Raw genomic sequence first — 25204 nt, 5'->3', positions numbered from 1 at the left:
ACTAAGCAGTGACTCACATGTCACTCACCCCCTCCACACAACACCAGTGGGGGGAAGAATAAGTCATTATTACAAAGCATGGGAGGAAATCACTACAGACACTTTGGTTCTAGCAATTATCCAACATGGTTATTGCATAGAATTTCTACAATTCCCTCCAAACATACCACCAAAAGCACAAAATTTGACAAAACATCATTCCAATCTCCTGGAGATAGAAGTGCAGGCACTATTGCAAAAGAATGCAATCGAATTAGTGCCAAACACAAAAATAAACACAGGAGTTTACTCACTGTACTTTCTGATACCAAAGAAGGACAAAACGCTGAGACCAATCCTAGACCTCAGAATAGTGAACACATTAATCAAATCAGACCACTTTCACATGGTCACACTACAAGAAGTATTACCATTGCTAAAACTACACGACTACATGTCAACTTTAGACCTCAAGGACGCGTATTTCCATATACCAATACACCCATCGCACAGGAAATACCTAAGGTTTGTATTCAAAGGAATACATTACCAATTCAAGGTACTGCCTTTCGGATTAACAACCGCACCAAGAGTCTTTACCAAATGTCTAGCGGTAGTCGCTGCACAATTCAGAAGGCAGCAAATACATGTGTTCCCATATCTAGACGACTGGCTAATCAAGGCCCATTCTTTAATAGAGTGCTCAAATCACACAAATCAGATCATACAAACCCTCTTCAAACTAGGGTTCACCGTCAACTTCACGAAATCCAACATTCTGCCGTGCAAGGTACAACAATACCTAGGAGCCATAATAGACACAACAAAAGGAGTAGCCACTCCAAGTCCCCAAAGAATTAAAAATTTCAACACCATCATACAACGCATGTATCCAACACAAAAGATACAAGCAAAGATGATATTACAACTCCTAGGCATGATGTCTTCATGCATAGCCATTGTCCCAAACGCAAGACTGCACATGAGGCCCTTACAACAGTGCCTAGCATCACAGTGGTCTCAAGCACAGGGTCATCTTCTAGATCTGGTGTTAATAGACCGCCAAACTTACCTCTCGCTTCTGTGGTGGAACAACATACATTTAAACAAAGGGCGGCCTTTCCAAGACCCAGTGCCACAATACATAATAACAACAGATGCTTCCATGACAGGGTGGGGAGCACACCTCGATCAACACAGCATACAAGGACAATGGAACGTACATCAAACAAAACTGCATATAAATCACCTAGAACTTCTAGCAGTTTTTCAAGCACTAAAAGCTTTCCAACCAATAATAGTTCACAAATACATTCTCGTCAAGACAGACAACATGACAACAATGTATTATCTAAACAAGCAAGGGGGGACACACTCCAAGCAGTTAAGCCTGCTAGCACAAAAAATTTGGCGTTGGGCAATTCAGAACCAAATTCGCCTAATAGCACAATTTATACCAGGGATCCAAAATCAACTCGCAGACAACCTCTCTCGAGATCACCAACAGGTCCACGAATGGGAAATTCACCCCCAAATTCTGAACACCTATTTCAAACTCTGGGGAACACCTCAAATAGACTTGTTTGCGACGAAGGAGAACGCAAAATGCCAAAACTTCGCATCCAGATACCCACACAAACAGTCCCAAGGCAATGCCCTATGGATGAACTGGTCAGGGATATTTGCTTACGCTTTTCCTCCTCTCCCTCTCCTTCCTTACCTAGTAAACAAACTCAGTCAAAACAAACTCAAACTCATACTAATAGCACCAACTTGGGCAAGGCAACCCTGGTACACAACGCTGCTAGACCTATCAGTAGTACCCTACATCAAATTGCCCAACAGGCCAGATCTGTTGACACAACACAACCAAAAGATCAGACACCCAGATCCAGCATCGCTGAATCTAGCAATCTGGCTCCTGAGATCCTAGAATTCGGGAACTTACAACTTACCCAAGAATGTATGGAAGTCATAAAACAAGCCAGAAGGCCATCCACCAGGCACTGCTATGCAAGTAAATGGAAGAGGTTTGTTTGCTACTGCCATATTAATCAAATACAACCATTACACACAACTCCAGAACATGTAGTGGGTTACTTGCTTCACTTACAAAAATCTAACCTGGCTTTCTCTTCCATTAAAATACACCTTGCAGCAATATCTGCATACCTGCAGACTACCTATTCAACTTCCCTATATAAGATACCAGTCATTAAAGCATTCATGGAGGGCCTTAGGAGAATTATACCACCAAGAACACCACCTGTTCCTTCATGGAACCTAAATGTTGTCCTAACTAGACTTATGGGTCCACCTTTTGAACCCATGCACTCCTACGAAATACAGTTCCTAACCTGGAAGGTTGCATTTCTCATCGCCATTACTTCCCTAAGAAGAGTAAGCGAGATTCAGGCGTTTACAATACAAGAACCTTTTATACAACTACACAAGAATAAGGTCGTCCTAAGGACTAATCCTAAATTTTTGCCAAAGGTTATTTCACCGTTCCATCTAAATCAAACAGTGGAACTTCCAGTGTTCTTTCCACAGCCAGATACCGTAGCTGAAAGGGCACTACATACATTAGATGTCAAAAGAGCATTAATGTATTACATTGACAGAACAAAGAACATCAGAAAGACTAAACAACTATTTATTGCATTTCAAAAACCTCATGCAGGAAACCCAATATCAAAACAAGGTATAGCCAGATGGATAGTTAAATGCATCCAAATCTGCTACCTTAAAGCTAAACGACAGCTGCCCATTACACCAAGGGCACACTCAACCAGAAAGAAAGGTGCTACCATGGCCTTTCTAGGAAACATCCCAATGCAAGAAATATGTAAGGCAGCCACATGGTCTACGCCTCACACATTCACCAAGCACTACTGTGTAGATGTGTTATCTGCACAACAAGCCACAGTAGGTCAAGCCGTATTAAGAACATTATTTCAAACTACTTCCACTCCTACAGGCTGAGCCACCGCTTTTGGGGAGATAACTGCTTACTAGTCTATGCAAAACATGCGTATCTACAGCGACAGATGCCATCGAACTGAAAATGTCACTTACCCAGTGTACATCTGTTCGTGGCATCAGTCGCTGTAGATTCGCATGTGCCCACCCGCCTCCCCGGGAGCCTGTAGCAGTTTGGAAGTTACCTTCAACTATTTGTATATGTATCATCTCAACCTTAAATAGGTACATACTTAGTCACTCCATTGCATGGGCACTATTACTACAATTCAACTCCTACCTCACCCTCTGCGGGGAAAAACAATCGAAGATGGAGTCGACGCCCATGCGCAATGGAGACAAAAGGAGGAGTCACTCGGTCCCGTGACTCGAAAGACTTCTTCGAAGAAAAACAACTTGTAACACTCCGGCCCAACACCAGATGGCGAGCTATGCAAAACATGCGAATCTACAGCGACTGATGCCACGAACAGATGTACACTGGGTAAGTGACATTTTCATTATTTGATACATCTCATTTGTCACTTCAGTTCAAATATGCTTTAATATACTTCAATTTTAATGAACATTTTATTTTGTCTTTGCATTATTCCGAGGGGTTTGGGGGGTGTCACTTTGACTTGTTTCTCTGCATTGGTGTGTAGTGATTGGGGGGGGGGTCGCGTATGTGTGTGCCCGTAACCTTTTCTCCTCCCCCCTCCCCTGTGTCGTAGGTGCAGTACTCACCGGTGTCTTCTGCGCCGGTGTTCGTGCTCCTGGTAGAGGAGCAGGAAGACAATGGCTGGTAGGATGTTTAATTCGGGTTCCATGCTGTCCAGATTCCTCGTGGAGTGTGTATAGGTGAGCGTTTTCCCGTTCGTAGTCTGTTTCCGCCGTGTTTTTATCGGCGGGGCTCCCTCCCCGGAAAAGGTGGCGGATTGGTGGGTCGTGATAGGGTGGGCGGTACATTGTCTGCCGCTTGTCTGTTGGCGGTGACCGCCGCGCTGTTTGTTTGTCCCGCCGTGGCGGTCGGAGTGTTAAAGTGGCGGGCTGTGATGGCGGTTCCCGCCAGGGTCAGAATTCAATTTTTTTCACCGCCTGCCTGTTGGCGGGATGGCCGCCGCTTTAACACCGACCGCCAGGGTTGTAATGACCCCCTATGTGACTTTCTGTCAGGAGGTGGTAACACCTCCTCCATCAGCAGGCCACCATTGTTACCTTTTCTGGAAGTTATATACACGTCTCCCAGGCAGAAGACTGTCTTGTGGCCAGCATCTGCAAATGACCACTCAGACACCTAGGCAGCAGGGTGGCAACATACTAAACGTTGCATGTAGTAAAAAGTTACATTCAATCCAACTTGGTCATGAAGTTGGGTTTAATGTAACTAGTTATTTGATACCTTGAAGTATCAACTTTAGTAGTACCATTCAGAAGTTAGCACCGGAGAGCTGTCAGCGTGTAACCCTGTACTTGCCAATGGGGCTACAAGCATCTATTCAAGTAAATATGACCATTGTGAGTTTTTACTGCTAAAACATGTAAAGTACATGTTCTACTTTTTAATATGCTGCACACTGCCTTACGACTCAATAGTCCTGCTGTATGAGTAACATATATTGAAAAGGGAGGTTTGGGTTTTGCCATTACTTTAAATGGCAAGGTAGGCTTAGCAGTTTTAAACTGCTTTATCAGTCTGCAGTGACAGGCTGGGAGACATGTTTTCTTTTGGCGTGGCACAGAAAGTGCTGCAGGTCCTGAGGGACACTTTAACTTACAGTCCCTGGGTACCTTTTTTACCATATATTCTGGATTTATAAGTAAGTTAAGACAAGCCAATTGAGTATGAGCCAAATAACCTGTAGTTTAGAGGGTCATAGCACCGGCACGGAGGTCTGGTTAGCAGAGCCAAAACGCCAGCAGCCCAAACCTTTGAGGTGATCATGCGAAAGAGGCATTTCTTTAAGTATGGTTTCTCACATTGACCCGTTGAAATGTCTAAGTTGCTATTATGTTCCTTGCTATGAATTTTCTGAAATTTGAATTTATGATAGCTAGTTCATTGTCTCATTCAAAAAGCGACACCCATAGTGGAATTTTAAGCCTTTTTGATATTTTATGTTGATAATCACCCAAGATGGTAACCAGGCGCTTGGGCATGCCACTGCACATGAAGTCAGAATTTCAAAACTAGCTATAAGTGTGGTATTCGACAAGCTGAATTTTTGGCCTGAAATATAGACAGTAGATGGCATGATGGTCAGGTAGAGAACTAGTTGCCAAGATGTCAAACTGGGAAGTGCAGCCAGATAGGTGAAGAAGCTACCACCCCATTTTTGTTCTTCTGAATGGAGGAATTACTACCAGCAGGGAGTTAGAGGACCCGAGTGACCATTCTGGTTGATATGTGGTGAGTCTTTAGGACAGGTACTGAGCTCATTTGTGGTAGAAAGCTCTGTGTGTCAGAACCAGATCTTTGAACCTCACACTTTCTTTGATGTGCAGCCTTTGCAGTTCTTTTAGGCCCAGTTGGGTGTGAACTTTCCTGGGGAGACATAGCAGAGGCTTGGCATCGGCATTTGGGGCTGTAATCTCTTCAGGAGGTAGGCAAGTATGTCCCAGCACAGTGAGTTGGAATAGACCATCCTTGAAGTGATAAGGACCTGGATCACCTTTTTTTTGCTGCGGGTGGGGGAGAAGCAAGATACATTTTTAAAACATTTTTAGCAGGCTAAAGAGGTGCCAACTACCCTCCCCACCAGAGGGGCGAAAGAAGCAGTGGTATCAAATTTTACCCTGAGATTGAGCGCTACCGTGGTTGGAGGAGGTGGTGGGGCGACATCCTCAGGCCAGTGGCTGTTGTCCCAGCTGGGCGGGGGGACCCCAAAGAGCAGAATTTCTGTCTGGCTGTTGTTGCATTGAAAGCCTGTGTTGCGCATCCCCTGAAACACAGTTGTCAAGCAAGCCTTAAAATTACTTAGTGCGTTTGGTGTGTTTTTGGGTTGTATGGCTTTACAAGACATGTTGTTACTTCTCATTGTTTACAATGAATGTGTCTTTACCGTGCAATCGTTTACCACGCTCATTGTTTCAACGACATGCCTTAGGGAAAGCGCTGGACTTTGTTGCGGTATAATTTAAATTCCAACACCAGTCTACACTATAGTAGGGAAAAGTTTGGAATTTAAAGTCCAGAGCTGCTTTCCTTAAGGCATGTGTGGTAAATGAATGTGTGGTAAAGTAGCATTTGTTGTAACTGCCACATTCTAGCAGAGCCTGGTTCGAATGTTGTGTTAAATGCTATTTCCTGTGTTTCTGTCAAGAGTGAAGCGCAGTTGTGTATCATCTGTATAGGATACTATCTGTACCCCAAAGCTTCGATTAGGGACACCAACGGCGTGATAAACACATTGAACAATGTGGGGCTTAGTGCAGGCTCCTAAGGATCCGCATAACCCAGGGGTTTAGGATCAGAGGCAAATAGGGCCATCCAGACTGAAGGGAACTGTCAGTCAGAAAGGATCAAAGCCATGCCAAGGCTGAACCACAGTCACCTGTAGCCCTGCAGGAGTGCAGAGGGTGAGACTGTATGACAGGCTGAAGATAAACCAAGAAGAATCAGTGCCACCCGATCCACCGCTAGCCTGATCGTGTGTGCCTCCACCAGCAGTGTAGTCTCGGTGCTACACCCGAGCAAAAGCCTGACTGGGAGGGGTGAAGTAACGTTTACTGCTCTAAGAAAGCTGAGAGCTGCTTATTAATGTGCTTCTCTAATATCTTGGTGAAGAGTGGCAGCAGAGAGATGGGACGGATGTTGGCAGGGTTGGTCATGCCTGCTGATGTTTATTTTTTCCAAGTGGAATCAGCTTGGCCTGTTTCCAGCTACTGAGCACTGGTGCCAATCATCTTGACTGATTTAGGAGCTGATTTAGAGTGGGTTTAATAGCTGCACAATTAGCAGCAAGATTATGAGGAGGGCAAGGGTCATCGGGTGACCCAGATTGCCAGGATCTCAAGGCATGAGCAGGTAGGATTAGAAGGTGAAGGCTGGAACGGTGGAGATGAACATGGTTGCACATAGTTACAGAAGGGCAGAGATCATACCTGAATCTTCATGATTAATGAACAAGAATTTGACTCCAGTGCTCTAAGAATTGTGACAGTGCATATTTATTAAATTTGATCCACTTGCAGTGCCGTGACATTTTATAAGTGTTTGCCCTTGCTCTACTCCAGAGTGGCTTCATCCTATGTACTGTGATTTTTCTGTCGTTATGTAGGTAATGCAGCTAGGCGGAGGATGGGGAAAGATACTTCAGGATCGACTTGCATCTGCTGTCTTGTTGGAAGTTCAGAAGTATGTGAGGATGAGGATAGAAAAGAAGTGGCTTCCATTGTTTCTGGCAACTGATGAGTACAGGGAACGGCAGAAAGTTCAGGTAAGGATATTAGTCACAATGTTCCATGCTCTGTTGGTTACAGCAATGTGTGGAAGCAGAGATTAACCAGAGTTCTCAGTTCATCATCTGAAATATTCAACCTTAATTGCCCAGTAACTTAACAGTCATTCAAGCATAAGGAAGGACTGTGGGGGTCATTCTGACCCTGGCGGTCTTGGACCGCCAGGGCGCAGAATGACGGAAGCACCGCCAACAGGCTGGCGGTGCTTCAAAGCCCATTCTGACTGCGGCGGTAAAGCCGCGGTCGGAAAACCGGGCCGGCGGTTTCCCGCAGTTTTTGCCCCGGCTGGGCGAATCCACCAGGGCAGCGCCACCGCCGCCCGCCAAAGTTGGAATCAGGGCCTGTGTGTTGAGGCAATATAAAATAGTTTACTTCATAGTTGTATTAAGAGAAGTCATTTAGTTTTGCAGAACGAGTGAATGCATTGATGTTTAAATGAGTCTGAGTCATCCAGTGGACATGCATTTTCCAACCTAGGTAGTGTTTGGGGTGCTCAGCATTGAACAGTACCAAAGCCTGGAGCCGAACGGACACTGTTTGATACCGGTTGTTATTTTGTCTCTGCAAGTCAAGATGTTGCTGCAGTGCAAAAAGTTGTAGTCCCTGTCATATTCATTCAGTATGCTTTTTTTATTGTCTCAGCTAGCTCAGCCTCTGCTGGAGGCATAAGCAGACAATGTTGGGGGCCATTCATAGTAATGAAAATATGATTCCACACCCAGGGCCCTCCGTCCTTCCAAGTACACAAGTGTCTCCGGATTCCTGACATTGAAAAGGTGAATACTGAACGTACATCACGACGCCTATCTATGCCCTGGATACATTTTTTCAGTGTGTTTTCCACTGGGTAAACCTTAGCACTGTTACTTTCAACATGTTAAACAACATGAGGTAAGCTCTCAAAAGAGGCACACAGCCATTTACACTTCACCCTCTTTAGTTGGGAGCATTCCACTTCATAGACCCGGAGTTTTCTGGACACAGAAGATCCAAAATATGAGTGACATACTGGAGCCCCGGGTAGCACTCTCTCCAGCACCACCTTGTCTCTGTGATGAGATGGGATAAGAGCAGTTGCCTCTTTGCTTGGCATGAATCACCCTCATGATGTAAGGACTGTGACAAGGAGGGTAGGACTCAGTATAATGACAAATACCAGTAAATAATTGAAGCACTCCACATTATTTCACTTCCATACACATTCCAAGTCTATTTTCTAAAATAAAATTATGACTTTGATGAAAATCAATGCACTTCCTCAAATAAATGCAGTTTCACTTGTGAGTAATTATAATTCAGAAACAACGCTATGAACTGCAATTACCAGAATGCAACGGGTAAACAGATATTGACTTGCTGGTAGCGTGCTCCTTCGCCTCTTGATTGTTAGGCAGGGGAGTCAGTTGGTTCACCAGCCTTGGGCCGTACCTACATGCTTTGGATGGTACATTACCAGATATGCTACAGGTGACATTTCAATCACCCCCAAATGTGCGTGCTTCTTTCTGCTAAAGATGGGCAAGAAGCCAGAAACACATGTCCAGAAATTCAAGCACTGGCTGCACCCACATTGGCGGTAAATACTCGTCTACTTGTGAGTAATTAAACTCACTGTGAACTGACCGGGGCTGGCTTGCTAGGAGTGTGCTCCCCTCCCCTTCAACCACATACTGTCATCAGTGCTATGTACTTTGTTTCTGATTGAAAAGTTACTGTTGTTAAATAATAATCAAATGTTTAAACAGCCCTTACCATAAAGTCAGAGAAAATATTAAAGGTAGAGAATTTGCTTACGAAATAGTTAAACTACAAAGCCTAGTTCATTTTTTACCAACTTAAATGGTAAAGTATAGATTTCAGAGCACCAAATGTGCCAACAGAAATCTCAGACAATGAGAAATATTAAATATTTTGGTGGGCTGTAATGGATCATCCTTGTTATTGCTCGAGTATCTATTTCAAAGGTCTTGTTATATAATACGTTGCAATAATTATCATTGTCCCCAATAATGCACCATGTCAAACACTTACAGGTCACGTAGACAACTGAGAACAATACTTAAGCTTTTCTATGCCCTAACCATACCGAGATAATGTTCTATCATCTCGAGGAACAAAATTCTTAGAACATAAACAGAAAACTATAAGGAATGCTGACAAGAGACGTTATCTAAGAAACTTCCTTACTAAGAATGAAAAGAAGCAGATTAAAATATATTCTGAGAAATAGTGCTGGAGATATAAAACCTCTGTTGAAGTTAGATTACTCAACTATGTTGCGGCCCTCAACAATGATTTTTATCATAATTCTCTGAGATACTACCACAATATCTAGGCTTTGTGAGTATAACTGCTGTTGTTTTGCTCTACAAAGAGGCTTTAGAATGTAATTTGAGAGGCGTTAAACACTGTTTTGTTCAATCAGTGGAGATTACAGTGGTAGTATTTAGCAATTTCACCTTTACACTATATTTGAAGACTGGAATGTTGAGACCTGTTCAAGACAATGGCGTGGCTTAAGGTTGACAATGTCTGGTATGGAGCGTCTGTCCAACATTCCAATGTTTACTTTTTAGTTTCTCCATTTTTAATTCAGCACATATTATCCTCAGCAGGTGGAATATTCTTATACCTTTAAAGCCCTTCTGGCTTCAGCTATGCCACTTGTTAAAGGCCCTCTCCCTTGTTGTAGGAATGTCTTAACAGCTGTAGAATTTGATCTTGAATCTTAAATGTAGGAAGCCAAGTGTAATCTTTTCACATAAATCCGAAAATGTGTGAAACTGCTAAAAAAAGATTGACACGCCCATTAAAAAAGAGAATATGGGCAGCACTTCCTCCTCCAAGCAAGGCTGTCTCTGAACGCAAGTACGGAGCAAAGGATTCATTATTACAGAGTTGGCATTATCACCAAAGATTCAAGTCAAAGTAAGAAGTATTTAAGTGTCTTTCACAGGAGCCAGACTCCATCCATACCTTTAAGTTATCCTGTTTCTATAGAGTCAACCAAATAAAATGTATATCCACTGCTGTTAAGTACAAGGCACAAATTACTCATCGTCTTTTAGCAGCAGACATTTGTCTCCCGGCTTTTTGCAATAAGAAGAGTGCACTTGTTCATATTCATTTTTGGAATACCGGACTATAGGAAACACTCTCCAGTTCGTGTCACTTTTTTTTATATTTGATCCAGTGGCGGCTGGTGACATTTCAAAGTGGTGCGGCATAAAAGTTGTGGATGAGTTTTAAGTAGTGAGGGGATGCGCGCACAGAGGGGGACTGTAAGTCCCAGCCTGCCCTTGGCCCCAGGAGGCGGCCATTACCTGCCACAGCTTCCTCTACTCCAGCAGCGCTATAAAGCGCAGGGACAGACACCGCAGCGCGGGACGCGCGCACAGAGGGGGACTGCAAGTCCCAGCCTGCCCTTGGCCCCAGGAGGCGACCATTACCTGCCACAGCTGACTCCACTCCAACAGCGCTATAAAGCGCAGGGACAGACACCGCAGCGCAGGACGCTCCCAGGCAAAGCCCAGGCCAAGGGCGGGCCTGTCTGTGCCCGTCATCAGCCAGAAGAGGCTGGGCCTACCCCCATTCACCCTCTGGTCGTAAGGAGATCCTGGCTCAAAAGCTGTATTTGGCCTGCAATTAGGGGCACTGGGAGAGTCCCAGATATGACCAAGAATGGGTAAGTGCAAGGCAGAGGCTACTGAGTCTATGTCCAGCAGTGCAAAATAACTTAAAAAGCAAACACAACTGACCAAGCGGGGATTATTGGTGAATGATGATCCAGGTACTCCCTTAGAAATTGATAACCTTATTGGGGAGGGGGAACTATTGCTAAAAAGTAAATCACCCAAGAGGACAAGGGAGGAAACATACAGTAAAGGTCCCCGATATGTTTACTAAATCGAAGCTATAGTTAGACGCTCCCCAACTGGCGATAAGACTACGCCAATGCCCAGTGATAAAAATCAGAGTAGTCGGAGTGTCACAGCTGGAGTTTTAGTAGATCCTCTACCCCCGGCAAACTTTCCTCTTTTACCCACTTTAATAGTGAATAGGACTACACCCTGCACAAACAGGTTTGCCCCCCCCCCCTTGGCAGAAACCGAGTGCACCACCCTGCCTACTAGCATTACAGGTAAACTACAGGAAGAAATAGCTGAGTTGACCAACAACTGTGATCCACTTTGGCATGAAGTAAACGTACTCAGTACGATGGTGGCTGAACTAGCTAGCCAGATGGATAACTTGACAGCAAAATTGAAAGACCGCTGCTGGTCTTGTCAGGGCAGCTGTAAAGACCCCCTAAGTAGGGTATCAGATGCTAGGAGAAAACAGGAAGTTGCCTACCCAGGCAATAGTAAAAATCTGGGGATGGTCCCCGAAGAGGCAATCAATTTACTTGTCCTGAGGCCAAATACTCTACCAGATGGGAGGATTAAATGGGGTACTAAACCCCCTAGCCCTAGGAGCATTCATGATCGTTTGGTGAAAAGAACTTCTCCAGCTTGTTCTAGCTTAAAACGTCATCCTGTTCTAGACTATCATCATAGTAGAGAATTCCATACTCCAGCTGGAAGATATCACCATACTCAATGCAGGAATTTTGCAGACCGTGGGGATCAGATCTGCTTAACGCAGGTGCCTAAATTAAGCAAGGATTCCTATGAGGATACTGCATCCTTGATTAATAAAGTCACTTTTTGGCTTAGATACCAACGCAATTGCCTATCTATAGTAAGATTAGACATTATCTATGTGAAGAGATATTCAGTCAAGCAGGCTCCAGATGACTATATCATAGTTCAATTAATCTCTAAAACCCTGGTTAATAACCTTATGGGCTTTGAGCAACTCACTGGCCGATTAAGGGAATGCACATCATTAACAATCAGTATGAAACCGGGCCCTCCGAAAGAGGGATATTGGGAGGATTTTGGAAGGGGTGCCTTTTACAAATGCAACAAGAATTGCCTAGTCATGGATTAAATGGTCACCCTCCTGAGCTCAGTTCCCTTGACAAAGTGGACTGACTGTATATGGGGGAAGAGGCAGGGATGAATTCCCGCTTGCTCATTTCTGAGCAGGCGTGCTTACATAAGACGGGAGTGGCTGAGGTGAGGTTGGCCCCTGACGAATCTCCTATCGCTAGTCCTACGGTAAACAGTAATGAGACAACACATAAAAAAGATTTAGGAGATGCAGAGGATCACCTTGGAGGAGGGACCATCAGGATCCACCTGTAAGATCCACAAGGGACAACACCACAGACCCCCCCCCCCTGAGGGGGGTGGGCAAAGTTTCAGAGCAGCTTGGTAGAGGGAAAAGACACTACCCCTAGTAATCAGCTTTCACTGATGTTGTGGAACCTAGCAGGGATCAGGCACAAATTGGAAGATAATGAGTAGGTTTCACATATAGAGAAATGTGATATCCTTATGTTCCAAGAGACCTGGGCTACAGATAAAATGCTTATCAACAGCTATACCTCCTATAGCAAAGAGGCAAAGCCACCCAGGAATTCTGGAAGAGCTGGGGGGGGCTGCTGACTTTAGTAAAGAACGACTTATCTAGCCGCTGCCGCAAACGTATGAAAATAGACTCAGCAGATATTCTGAGCATTATTATAACTTTCCCCTCCGGACTACATGTTGCTCTCATTAACATCTAAGTTAGGCATGGACAAGGCAGCGAGGAGGCCCCTACCTTATTGTTGCTAGAGGAGTCACTGGAACACTTGGATAGTGGGACAAAGATTATAGTAGCCAGTGACTTCAACATAACATTTGAGCCATCCACCCTTCTGAAAGAGGTTACCACCTCAGAAGATAAATTTTGGAATATTCCATCTATGGCAGGGAACCCATGTAAGAATCACTCAGCCTCTGCCCTTAAGATAGTTTTAATGATGGCCAACTGGGGCCTTTGAACCTCTAATGGCCGCACAACATCTGATCTATGGTTGGCTAAAACATTCAAGAGGTTTAAACAATCCAATTTCATCGATTATATCCTCTTAGAAGTGAAACTGTGGGGCCTCTTGGGAGACATGATAGTCGAAAATCACCTGGATAGTGGCAACAACTCTCTTCTTCTATTGCAGACGGGGGATCGAGTAAGGAAAGCTAACATTACTTATGTGATAACGTCCTTTGAGCCTGAGGTTGCCAGTAATGGTCGGTATCTGTCCTGGCCTGCCATGGTGGCCATTAGGAACTCGCACTCTGAGATATATGACCTCTTTGTATTCTATCTCTCCGAGTAGGAGGGACATCCTCCCTTGGGTATTCTGATTTTAGAAGTGCATAATACGCTTTTTACAAAAAGAACCATGGAAAGGCGACAAGGAAAAGAACGATTACTTGGTTAAATGATGACTGCAAAACTGCTAAATCGCACTTAAAAATGGCATTAAGGGAGAGCAATAGAAACAACATCAGACGGGAATATGATAGAACACTTCATTTAGCAAAAAAAGAGAGGGGCAATTCAATATGGTGTGAAATGTTAAAAGCAGTGGAAATTATAGATTCACTTTTTTTGGAAGCTGGTATCAAAAGCAGGATCAGATGATACAAATCCCCTCCATCATCATATAGATCCTGACAGTTGGGTCGCTTATTTCTCTACCCTATACGAGCGAGCTGACATACTGGAACATAAGCATAAGGAGGCTGAAGTGCACAAAGAGGGAATTACCTGTGGGCAGGGTGGGATGGAGGAGATGGACCCACTAGAGTTCAGTATAGCTGATACGCTCAGAGCGATAAATGCCCTAAAATGTGCCAAAGCACCTGGCCCTGATAAAACCCCAGGAGACTTATATAAATCAGAGACGTTAATTTGGAGTTCCTACATAAATCTGCTGACTAACCCAATCTCAAGGGGAGGGAATATGCTGGAGTTGTGTAGGGGGGCAGAGATTATACCGATATACAAAAAAGGGAATGCCAGCTGTTCTTCTAAGTACAGACCAATAAGCCTTATAGACAAACTTCGGAACATTTTCGCAAGACAGATCCTCAAGAAGTTGCTCACGTGGGTAGAAGATGAGAAAATCTTGACCCCATTACAGGCTGGATTTCGCCCCAAAACCAACACCACGGATCAAGTCTTTAGGCTTGCCTGCTTATATTGGAAATATGTGACACTAGCTGGACAGAAGCTCTACGTATCCTTTGTAGACCTCAAGGCTGCTTTTGACTTTATTCTGCACAACAGGCTATGGCAAGTGTTGTCAAATATGGGGATTCCATCAAACATGCTCACGCTGATTATAAGGCTGCACTCTATGAATTATACTCAAGTGCGATGAGGCAAAAGGGGTGAACTAACAAACAAGATTGCCATCAGACGTGGTGTGTGCCAAGGTTGCGTATTGACCCCCACTCTATTTACCCTCTATATCAACAAAGTGGCGAAAGACCTTTGTAACTGTGAGAACAATGCCCCCTCATTGAACAACTTAAAAGTTCCCATGTTACTCTTCGCTGATGATTCCCTACTGATTTCCAGATCACCAATGGGGCTCCAAGTTTTCATTGACAGATTCACAAACTTTTGTAATTCAAGAGGATTGGAATTAAACGTGGAGAAGACAAAATATATGGTCTTTGGGCAGAGAGGAACTAAGTTGAGACCAGTTAGAGCAGGTGGGAAAGTACTGGGGAGGATTGAATCATTTGAATACTTGGGGGTTAAATTAACTAGCAATTTCAAATGGCTCCCCCAACTTTCCATGTCCTCTCTAGTGCTTCAGCACAACTCCAACGCTATCATCAGGGTCTGTAATGCAACCAGCTCACGATCTGTCTCTCCAGCGTTAACAGTCTATCAAGCAAAGGCACATGGAGCTGCCTTATTTGGTGGAGAACTATGGGGGCATAGTAACCTGGATTGCTTGACTGTTGCAGAAAATAAATTCATAACAAACTTTTTAAAATTACCGATGGGGAGCGCATTAACCCCGCTTTACATGGATTTAAACTTACATAGAGTGGCAAATTTAGCAGTTTTAAGGCCTCTTGCTTATTGGGTCCGTTTGTGGTCTACTAATGAACTGAGTCATTATAGGGACTCAGGGATTTGATTACTCCAGCCAACGCGAGCCGCATTCCCTGGATGAAGTCAGTGCGAGACTGGTTCAGTAAACTGAACCTGAATAGATTCTGGGATGAGTCCGATTGCTTACGCAAAGCTGATACCCAAATACTAAAAAAAACGATATTGGGAGTTTACATACCAACAGACAGCTCTGTCGGGCACTCACAGCACATTGACAAGCAGCTTTTTGGAGATAAAACTCTTCCCTTGCTTTGAACCATATCTTCACAGAATCCCTCCAGCACTAGCTAAAAGTCTGTTTATAAGATTCAGAACAGGCTTCCTCCCCCTAAGCTCGGTCACCAGTAGGTGGAACAGGGGCTTCGCCTCAAGTTCATGTCCAGTCTGCGGCCTGGAGAACGAGACTGAAGCCCACGTTTTATTTGCATGCCCAGAGTACAGTAATCAAAGAAGAATATGGATTCGCCCAATCTGCTTCCAGCTCGGGATAACAGATCATTGTCAGGCCTTAAGAATTTTAAAACATGACACAACAGAGGAAATAGTATTTTCAGTAAACAGATTCCTACTATCATTCTGATGCAGGTGCCAAAATAATTTAGTCTAGGTCGATAATTATTGAACTAGGAAATGTAATTCTAAGTTACTGGACTGGACTGGCCTGAAATAGTTTCCGAAATTATTAATGGTGGGACTTTTTGCAATTTGGGGAATTAACATTCTGCCCAGGACATGGGGTTTATGATTTTTGTTTTTAGGATTGAGTTATTTAATGAGCCTCAACAGTAGGATTTTTAGTAATATTTTATCTTCTCTATTCATGTGCCTTTGTACATATTTTAGTAATGTTTTAAATGTAATTTATATTTATGTGCACTTGGATGGTCATGTATGACCGAAGAAAGTATTTTCTACTACTAGTGAGGGAGCCCAACTTTCAAAATGGGAGGGTAAGAGGGTCTCCTTAGGAGAAACGTTTGGAAAAGGAGGGCCAAATGGTGTATTTTAAAGCTAATTTCAATAAAGAATGTTGTGAAAAGCAAGATTTATAAAACAATTCTTAATTTGGGGTCTTGAAATATGTCAAACCTTTAAAGAATGCCCCATATCTTACTACATCCTGCCTCAAGATGCTACCTGGGTGAGTTCAAGCTTGTTTACGGCAGGGCCGTATTGAGAACTCTGGAGGTGAGCTCCTCTTAACGTGTCATAAAGGTGTTTATCCTATAGGAACATTTAATCCTTGGCTTCTCTACAGGGCACCTAGAAATTGGCAGCGTGTCAATTTTGGGAAAGCACATAAAGGAGGTCACACAGCTGTCAAAATATGTACAGCAAAAAATGAAAAGAAATTCTGTGCTTACAGGTGAGTGGAGTGAGTATGTTGTCTGAGCACAGGAGATAGAGAAGTGCAGGGGATGAAAGGAAGTATGAGAAAAAAGGAGAGAGTTAAAACTATTTTGAAGAGGAAGATGAGTATGTAAGAACTTTGCAGATGCAGGTTTCCAGAAAATATGTGGAGAGAAATGGGTGCACGTTTCCAATAGAGAGACAATGCAGAGAAAAGCAGTGTGCAATGGAGAAATGGGAGTAACTGGGGCACTTTGAACTGAAGACTATTATCGATTACACAGACCCTAGTAAAACTTAATTCACAATGTTTTGCTCTTAGGAGAACCCTCACCCCTTCCATTCCACTTAAAGCGCTGTGCATACAGGTTAACATGTTTCCCCATTCAGAGTTGTTTCAATTTTCACCAGTTTTTTGCTTAACAAGAATTGAGTTGACATGAAATTGTAGTCATTTTTTTGTTTTCATAATCAAGTTGCCCGGAACAGCTGTGTGCAACTACATAAATCTAATAAAACCATTACTCATTTAATAATATTGATAGTAGCGTTATCACAAAATGGGAATAAATACAGGGTTACAAATGAGTTTAAAAACATTTCACCCATCTTCTAAGGATGATCAGAGACCCATAGAGAAAAATCCCTTGTCTTTGAAACATATAGGGCAGACTGAGCCATTGCTGACCCGACACAATTAGCAAATAAGGGAATTAACTCTGACTCCTGCAGGGCTCAAAACTACAGGATACACATATTGAGTTTTAATATGTATGTCTCGCGCAGCGCCTTAATTCCTTAATAGGACGGTGTCTAGTGCCAGACCCTGCCAGCCCTCACATGTCACAGCAATGTCTTCAATGCCCATAGGACGGTGTTTGTATCCAGGCCCATCCCTCCCATCACTTCCCATCAGCCTAGACTTTGTCTGTGAAGTACAAGGTGAGCGGTCACCCATTGTCGTGTAGAATGTGAAAGGGCCTCAGGAGCACCTTTGAATGTCCCCCCCCAAACCCCCACCCCCCACGGCCATCCCCGCCACCCCCCCAGGTGGCGCTGAAGGCATTGCCATGGTTCAATGTTTGCTGTGCTGAATCGGGGTTGTCATATGCTGTGAAAAGGGGAGGTGGGGGGGGGGAGGGGGTCGAGCATGGGAGAGACCTAGAAGTGAACACACATGTTTGTTGTTGCTGGACCTGCGCATTATTTCACAGTTGTGAATGTTTGTTGGCAGGGTTGGATTGGGGCCACAATTAGGCCCGGGCAGTAAAAAAAAAAGTGGCCCACATTCGCATATCGCAAAACACTATTTAGTTAGGAGCATGGACCTAATGTTGGTAAATATTTGCAATGCTAAAAGTATTTTAAACCTTTTAGGGCCAGTAACTTTTGTCAAGACTGGAAACAAAATTATTCCACGTTATTCTCCTGGGTGCTCTTGGAATATTTCTCACCCTAAGATCCCCTGAGAGCCCTCTTCATCCATAGGCCTTTTACACTCACCCATGGCTTTTTAGATATGCACAGTACTTTTACACTACTTAAGAGAAGTCCTTTAGTGTTCAGAGACTGTTGAAAGGCGCATAGTTATTTTTGTTTCACTTGCAGGTAGCATCAAGCGTAAGTTCCAACAAATGGAATGATGCTAGTGTGTAAATGCAAAAATAAAAATACATGGGGCCTGATTACAACTTTGGCGGAGGGGGTTAATCTGTCCCAAATGTCCCGCCCGCTGCATTACAAGTCCATTATATCAGGCCCATAGTGTCACTTTCCTCACATACATGCAGTTTTATATAGCATAAACTTGACACAGGAGTGTTAGAGAGCTTTACAAGAGCACCAGATAACATGATAGAAGGTCAGATTAATTTCTTTGGAGGCTCAGGTGAATTATGTGATTTGCCCAGGATCACAGGATGCTGAGCTGATGCTGGGACTTAAACCTGGTTTCCCAGTTTCAAAGTCCGCTAAGGCCACAACCTCTCCCTATTGACTGCAGGAACGGATATGGGGCAAGCAAAGAAGAACAGCAGAGACTAATTTATCCCACCCTGTTCCATGGAGGGGAGGGGACAAAAATCAACTGCGGAGTTCCCTCTGACTCTCACCAACCGCCACCACCCAACTCTCAGGACCTCTCCCCTGCCCCAATCCTCTGCAAAGCAGGTGGTAACTGCTTCCCATCAGGAGCTCTGTCACACCTTGAGAGAGTCGGAGGGGGCATGCTGTGACAGCTGGAGCAGCCCCATTGTCATTCTGCCTCTGACAATTAGCGGCTGCCCTGACTTCATTTGCATGGAGACATGTTCAGTATAAATATATATAAAAGCTATTATAACAGCCTTTGATGTTGTGCGTTGTGCACTTGGTGGCGTACAAGAGGGCCAAATCAGGTTGCACTGCTTAATAGGCCAAAAATCCGGCCCATTAACTAACCTCAGGCACAGGCACATCGGCCGATGCCCGATTGCCCGCCTTGCTAATCCGAGGCTGTTTGTTGCCATGATTTATATAGCGCTAGGTCATCTTGGCGCGCGGTGATTTCGAGGGCCTGGGCAAAATGTATTTGGTGGCTTCTGTCCGGAACAGAAACAGAACCCTTCCGCTGCCCACGACCAGAAGCAAGAGAAGGGACCAGCTAAGAGCATGTCACTTGAGACACAAGAACCGAAACGGAAAGCAACAGGAAATCTAAGGTAAAAAGGCAGTCTTTTCACCTTACTATAGAGGCCTATGAGGGACATACGTGGGTGATTTCAGGACACTACTTCTCTTTCCCGAGAGTCCGAGATCCCCAGCCAACCCAAACAGTGCTTTAATGCTGCATATAATACTAAGAAACATAAGAGCAGTGCTAGGATTGGGTGCGGCATGCAAGCACAACGCTGCATTGAAGACCGATGGGGTTGTGTCTTTGCTCACGCAGCTCCATGGTAGCATTCATGTGTAGTGAACTGCACACGTCAGGCTGGCCACCGCAAAAATACCAGCCAGTCTGGCATACGCAGCTCAGTTTCAGTCTCTGCTGCTCGTCCCACCTAATGAGAGCCCCACCCCATAATGAAATAAAATGACTAGACGTACAGGACTAATTTAAATTGTCAAAATGAGCCTGGACGGTAGTGGCTCACAGCAGTATGGGGTCAACACCCCTACACTCCTGTGAATGAACCACTGCTGATTTGATCAGAATAAATCACATTAAAAACATGGCAAGATTTGGGGCCCCAATTAGAGTTAGGCGGACAAAGTAAAGGCAGTCCGTATGCCGGAGGCCTTTACATCCACCACCCTGCCTTCACTCTGGGGAACTCTCTGGATTTGTAGGAATTGAAAACACAGCAGTGCATACAAAGCCATTAAAAAAATGTTGTGTGTCAGTCATTGGTGATGGACACTTACACCAAACTTTTAAAAGTTTTTCTTTTCCAACAGCAAACTAATGGGAGTTTTAAGCGATAGTTTGGGGATATTTGTTTTATTTTCTTAGTTTTTCACCACCAGGATATTTTTGTTAGTTAAGGACAGTAACAATAAACCCACTTTAAATAGGACAGAGGTTCGGGTGGCTTACCTTTGATGACCCATTCTCCCGCAGACCATTGTTGGAAGGTTTATGCCGACAGTATACATTTTATTATATTTTGCACAGAGTACTCTGTCTGCCAAACTCTGAATCAGGGCCATGGAGTCTAATTTGCTTTTGGCGGATGTGAGACTTCTGGCAAAAAGTGGTAGATGTACTGTCTTGCATATTAAGAGTGTATTGAGATCACTGGCACACTAAATATGGTGGATGAGACATCCAACACTTTGGCAACTGTCCCACTCCTTCAAACTCTAAATAAAGCCCTTAATTACTTGAGGTATACCTTTTAACCAGTTGTGATGCCTCCTTTAAATTTGACACATTTTCCTACTAATTGTCTATAAGGTGGAAGTTCTGATATCATAACATGAAGCAATTAACTTGCTCTTGCCTTTTAAAATTTTCACTTTTCTTGGTAAATAAGTGTGGAAAGATAACGGGGCTTGGAGTTGGATTTAACATGAAGCAATAGTTGCCTAAAATGGTATTCTGTCTTGCACATTCGCACATTTGTTCGTGGTGTTTTTGATGATGACTTGGTTGTTTATGCAGAATCATTGTATCACCTTCAAAAATATAATAATAGAGTACTATAAAAAGGAATATGGCAGGGCGTATGTTCTCTCAGTTCTGTCTACAGTGCTTGCACTGTGCCTTGACATCAGGGCCCTTGGCCCATCAGTGCATGGAAAACAAGCATTTGCAATGCCAGGGGTCTCGCATTTGCTCGAGTTAGAGTTATTAGCATTGTAAACTCCTAACCGGACTTTTCTTGCCACATAAATTGAAAATGAAAAGTAAGACAGTTTCACATAAGCGAGCCGATTCAAAGTTCCACAGAATGAGCGTGAAGGAGACACACAAAAGGAAAAAGAAGTTCGCTTGCAGTTGAACGTATCAGCAAAATTGCAATTAGACATGTAACAGGGTCAATGTCCAAGGCAGTAACCAAACCACCCCAAGAAAGGACAAACGTAAAGCATTTCCCAGTGATGATAAACGATTTTTGCAGGGCAAGCCTATAGATGAGCAATAGTGATGGGCGTGAGGTCGGCAGGGTTAAAAGCCCAAATAGATAACAACGCTTTGGAAAAGCAGTGCTTGTGTGCTGCTATGCTCGACCTAAAAAAAATTGGTTGCACTTGTTGTCCCCCCCACCTCACTTGCACTCACCATTTTACCCTTCTTCTAGTCTTTAGCAAATAGTGAGTTACAGCAAAAAAAACAAAAATCCAAAATCATAGATCCTGGAAGATTGCAACCAATTGCTCAAAAGCAATGAAAACTGTGAAGTGCAAGATGCATTTGTTGTAATTGTTTCAGCCAGGGTGCTGGCCTTTGGCGCGATATCGGTATTTAGACATGGACAGAGTCTGACCCAAGTGAGACACATGAACCTTTACCAGAAGGAGTGAATAGACTGTTAGTTGAGGGTGAATGTAATGTGCTTTTGTTGAAATCACGTTGTCCACTCAGTGGTAATTGAAGTGTCACCCAGTTGTTGTTGGAATCTAAATTGTAACTGATGTGTGCTCTGATAATTGATGGTTCCGCTCCATTGGATTTATGAGATAATGCGTTATCTCATGAAGCCAAGATGTTCCCAGATGGAAATTATGTACAGTGGAAGCCCTGTTTATATTCTCTTTATTCATGAAGTGAAGTTGCCTTCCACAAAATTAAATAATTGGCCATATGCTGGGATGAATGGCATACTCTAGGGAGGTACATGTTTTCATAAGGTTACCATGGAGGAACTGCATACAACTGTTTACTTACTGGGAGGACAGATATCTTCAAAGTGGGAAATATTAATAGTATGATAAAAGTCCATGAAAAATAGCACATTAACAGTTGGAAAAAATAAGTCAAAAGCAAATATTTGCAAAACAAAATAAGTTCTATCATCCCCCATAAGAGCTCCATCTTTAAGGGAACGTTTAAGTCAGAACATAAACTTTTAAGTAATGTAATTGGCATAACAAGTAACAAAACACAAGACAACAGCAACTGTGATAAACAGTAGAAAAGGAAGATTGTTAGTAATAATTCCCTGCCTCTCTCTACTTCTGCAGCAACGTTTTAGGGGGTTCACCTCATAACTGGGGCTCCATAGAACGCTGTGGGTGTGCAAATAATCAAGGAAGAAAGTGAAATCAAGTATTTATCTCTATACCCAGTTAAATTATATCAATAACTATGGGCATTGTTAAAGGCATGTAAGAGCCATCTGTATTGTACATTACTAAATATGGCTATGGAGTGTTGTGGCTCCCCACTCATCAACCTTTTTTAATTGGTAATTTGCATAGTTGCTGTCTCATGAGGAAGTGACATCACAGTGAAAATACACTTTTACAAAAATATTGTAAGAGACATTATCAATCATTTATTATCTATACATGCACAGCGTATTGATCTGATTCTAAGATGGAAGCATATTTTCAGTGTAGATTGTTAGTTTTGTCCAAGTGACAGATTTTCTTCTGTTTATTTTAGTATTGCATCTATCTCCATGACAAGAGGTGAAAGTTAAAGGAAACTGGGCTACCTTAAATAACAAAGTTTTCTTTTGGAAAGTTTCAGTGACCGTTGACAGTGTTCCTCGTACCACTGCCTACTCCCACTAAAACGTGTACTGATTTAGCAATGGGGAATAGGTCCAATTCTTTTTATCCTAAGGCTTTTTGCGAATAAGTTACCACACCAACTCATGACGTACCAATGATTTACAACAGAATTCCAGTCACAGATCATTGATAACTAGGGTACTGAATTGCTACTTGGGAGCTGTGCTCACAGCATTCCCTTTCCAAATAGCAATTCCTAAAATGGGTTTGTTTAGTACACAGGAAAACATTTTAGCAGCCCAAACCCAGAAAATGTAGTGATTCATAGAATTCTGGTCCTAAAATTCTCCAGTGTAGAGAAAGTCTACTTCATATGAGAAAGACAGCCTTGAATGGGTTTGAAAACTGATATTAGCAGCTTCAGTGGTGTTGAAAGACAAAGGACAGTTATCAGCATTTCTCTGTCTGCATATCCTGCAAATCATTTTCTGAGAATATGCTCTTCACCTCAGTTGCTCAAGCAAAATTCTCTGTGCCTTTCTACTAATTCCCCTTAGTCAAATGGCTCTCAAAAAGTGAAGATTTCCAGCAGTTTGGAGGAGGTGCTCATCCCTTGTTCTGGCCCTGTAAATATTGCTTGCTTATACTCAGCAACAGCCACTCCTGGCACTTTCTGCACATTATGGATCTCTTTGTTTCAATATAAAGGATGTGTTCTACATCTCTCCACGCCGCTGCTGAACTTAAGAACCATCTTACTGAGAAACTAGGAAATTCACAACTGGACGTGGCAGAAAAAAACTTTGCCATTCCATGTGCAGCCACAAAAGACTCCACTGGGAATCAATATGAAAGCAGATGCTCTTGCCATATGCTCTTGCCTGGGTCACTGGGCTCATGCACATTCCTTGTATTATGTGAATCTTTGACAAGTTTGGCTGATTCAGGGATCCTGTTTGGCTCTTGTAAACATTATCACTCATCTGCCTCTTTCCTATGTTAATAGACTTTTTCTCCATGAAAGATAAAGCATTTAGAAGGCATGACGGCTGCCTTGTGTATTCACTTCTCCTAATAAGATTTCCTGCTTCCCCGAGGAATTGCATACTTGTTGCACAAACCATTCGAAAATGTGGTTTCTTGTAACATTTACTTCTTTGCTTGGAGCCTTCTGAGTTGCTGTTACCGTGGCAAGAAATATTGTGGAACTTTACACTCTTTCCTCAAAGGATCCATCTTTGGGTTTTCCTGAAATCTATGCTTTTTTTCCCTAAGGTTTTGGTGGAATTTCATCTTAACCAGCGAATAACTCTTCAGGACTTTCCAGACATAGGGGGTCATTCTTACTTTGGCGGGCGGCGGAGGCCGCCCGCCAAAGTAACCCCGTCAGAACACCGCACCGTGGTCGAAAGACCGCTGCGGTGATTCTGAGATTTGCCCTGGGCTGGCGGGCGGCCGCCAAAAGGCCGCCCGCCAGCCCAGGGCAAATCAACCTTCCCACGAGGACGCCGGCTCAGAATTGAGCCGGCGTAGTGGGAAGGTGCGACGGGTGCAGTGGCACCCGTCGCGTATTTCAGTGTCTGCATAGTAGACACTGAAATACTTTGCAGGGCCCTCTTACGGGGGCCCCTGCAGTGCCCATGCCTTTGGCATGGGCACTGCAGGGGCCCCCAGGGGCCCCACGGCACCCCCTACCGCCATCCTGTTCATGGCGGGTTTCCCGCCATGAACAGGATGGCGGTAGGGGGTGTCTGAATCCCCATGGTGGCGGAGCGCGCTCCGCCGCCATGGAGGATTCCCCCGAGCAGCGGAAAGTCGGCGAGAGACCGCCGACTTTCCGCTTCTGACCGCGGCTGAACCGCCGCGGTCAGAATGCTCGAGGGAGCACCGCCAGCCTGTTGGCGGTGCTCCCGTGGTCGGTGACCCTGGCGGTCATCGGCCGCCAGGGTCAGAATGACCCCCATAATGTTGTGTTTCCTCTACAGCTGCATACCATGAATGTTTCAAGATCTTCTAGTTTTACTTTGAAAGAATGACTAACTTTCTGAAATCAGATCATGGTTCTATTATCTAGGGTTTGCGCACACGAGGCAACGAAGCAACAAATGCCTTTTTTGGTATATTAATAGTCTGATATGTATTGAAAGATTGACATGAGGAGTTTAGCCACCTCCAAGGCCCCACAATAGTTTCAAAAGACCTAAGACAGTATTGACAGCTTTTC

At 43.8% G+C, this 25204-nt stretch overlaps 1 protein-coding gene across 2 annotated transcripts in view; it reads left to right on the top strand.

Annotated features, from left to right (window-relative positions):
* The window catches only part of RGS22 (regulator of G protein signaling 22), a 742354-nt gene that overhangs the window by 519190 nt on the left and 197960 nt on the right, over nucleotides 1-25204 (top strand). For both annotated transcript variants that reach the window (XM_069220550.1, XM_069220549.1), the window contains exon 19: nucleotides 7221-7379. In XM_069220550.1, the coding sequence (XP_069076651.1) occupies nucleotides 7221-7379 (159 nt within the window). The remainder of the gene's footprint in view (nucleotides 1-7220; nucleotides 7380-25204) is intronic.

The sequence above is a fragment of the Pleurodeles waltl genome, chromosome 2_2 (genome assembly GCF_031143425.1).
Source record: "Pleurodeles waltl isolate 20211129_DDA chromosome 2_2, aPleWal1.hap1.20221129, whole genome shotgun sequence".
Classification (NCBI taxonomy): domain Eukaryota; kingdom Metazoa; phylum Chordata; class Amphibia; order Caudata; family Salamandridae; genus Pleurodeles; species Pleurodeles waltl.
The sequence above is the reverse complement of the archived record's forward strand: the minus strand, read 5'-3'. Positions and strand labels throughout refer to the sequence as shown.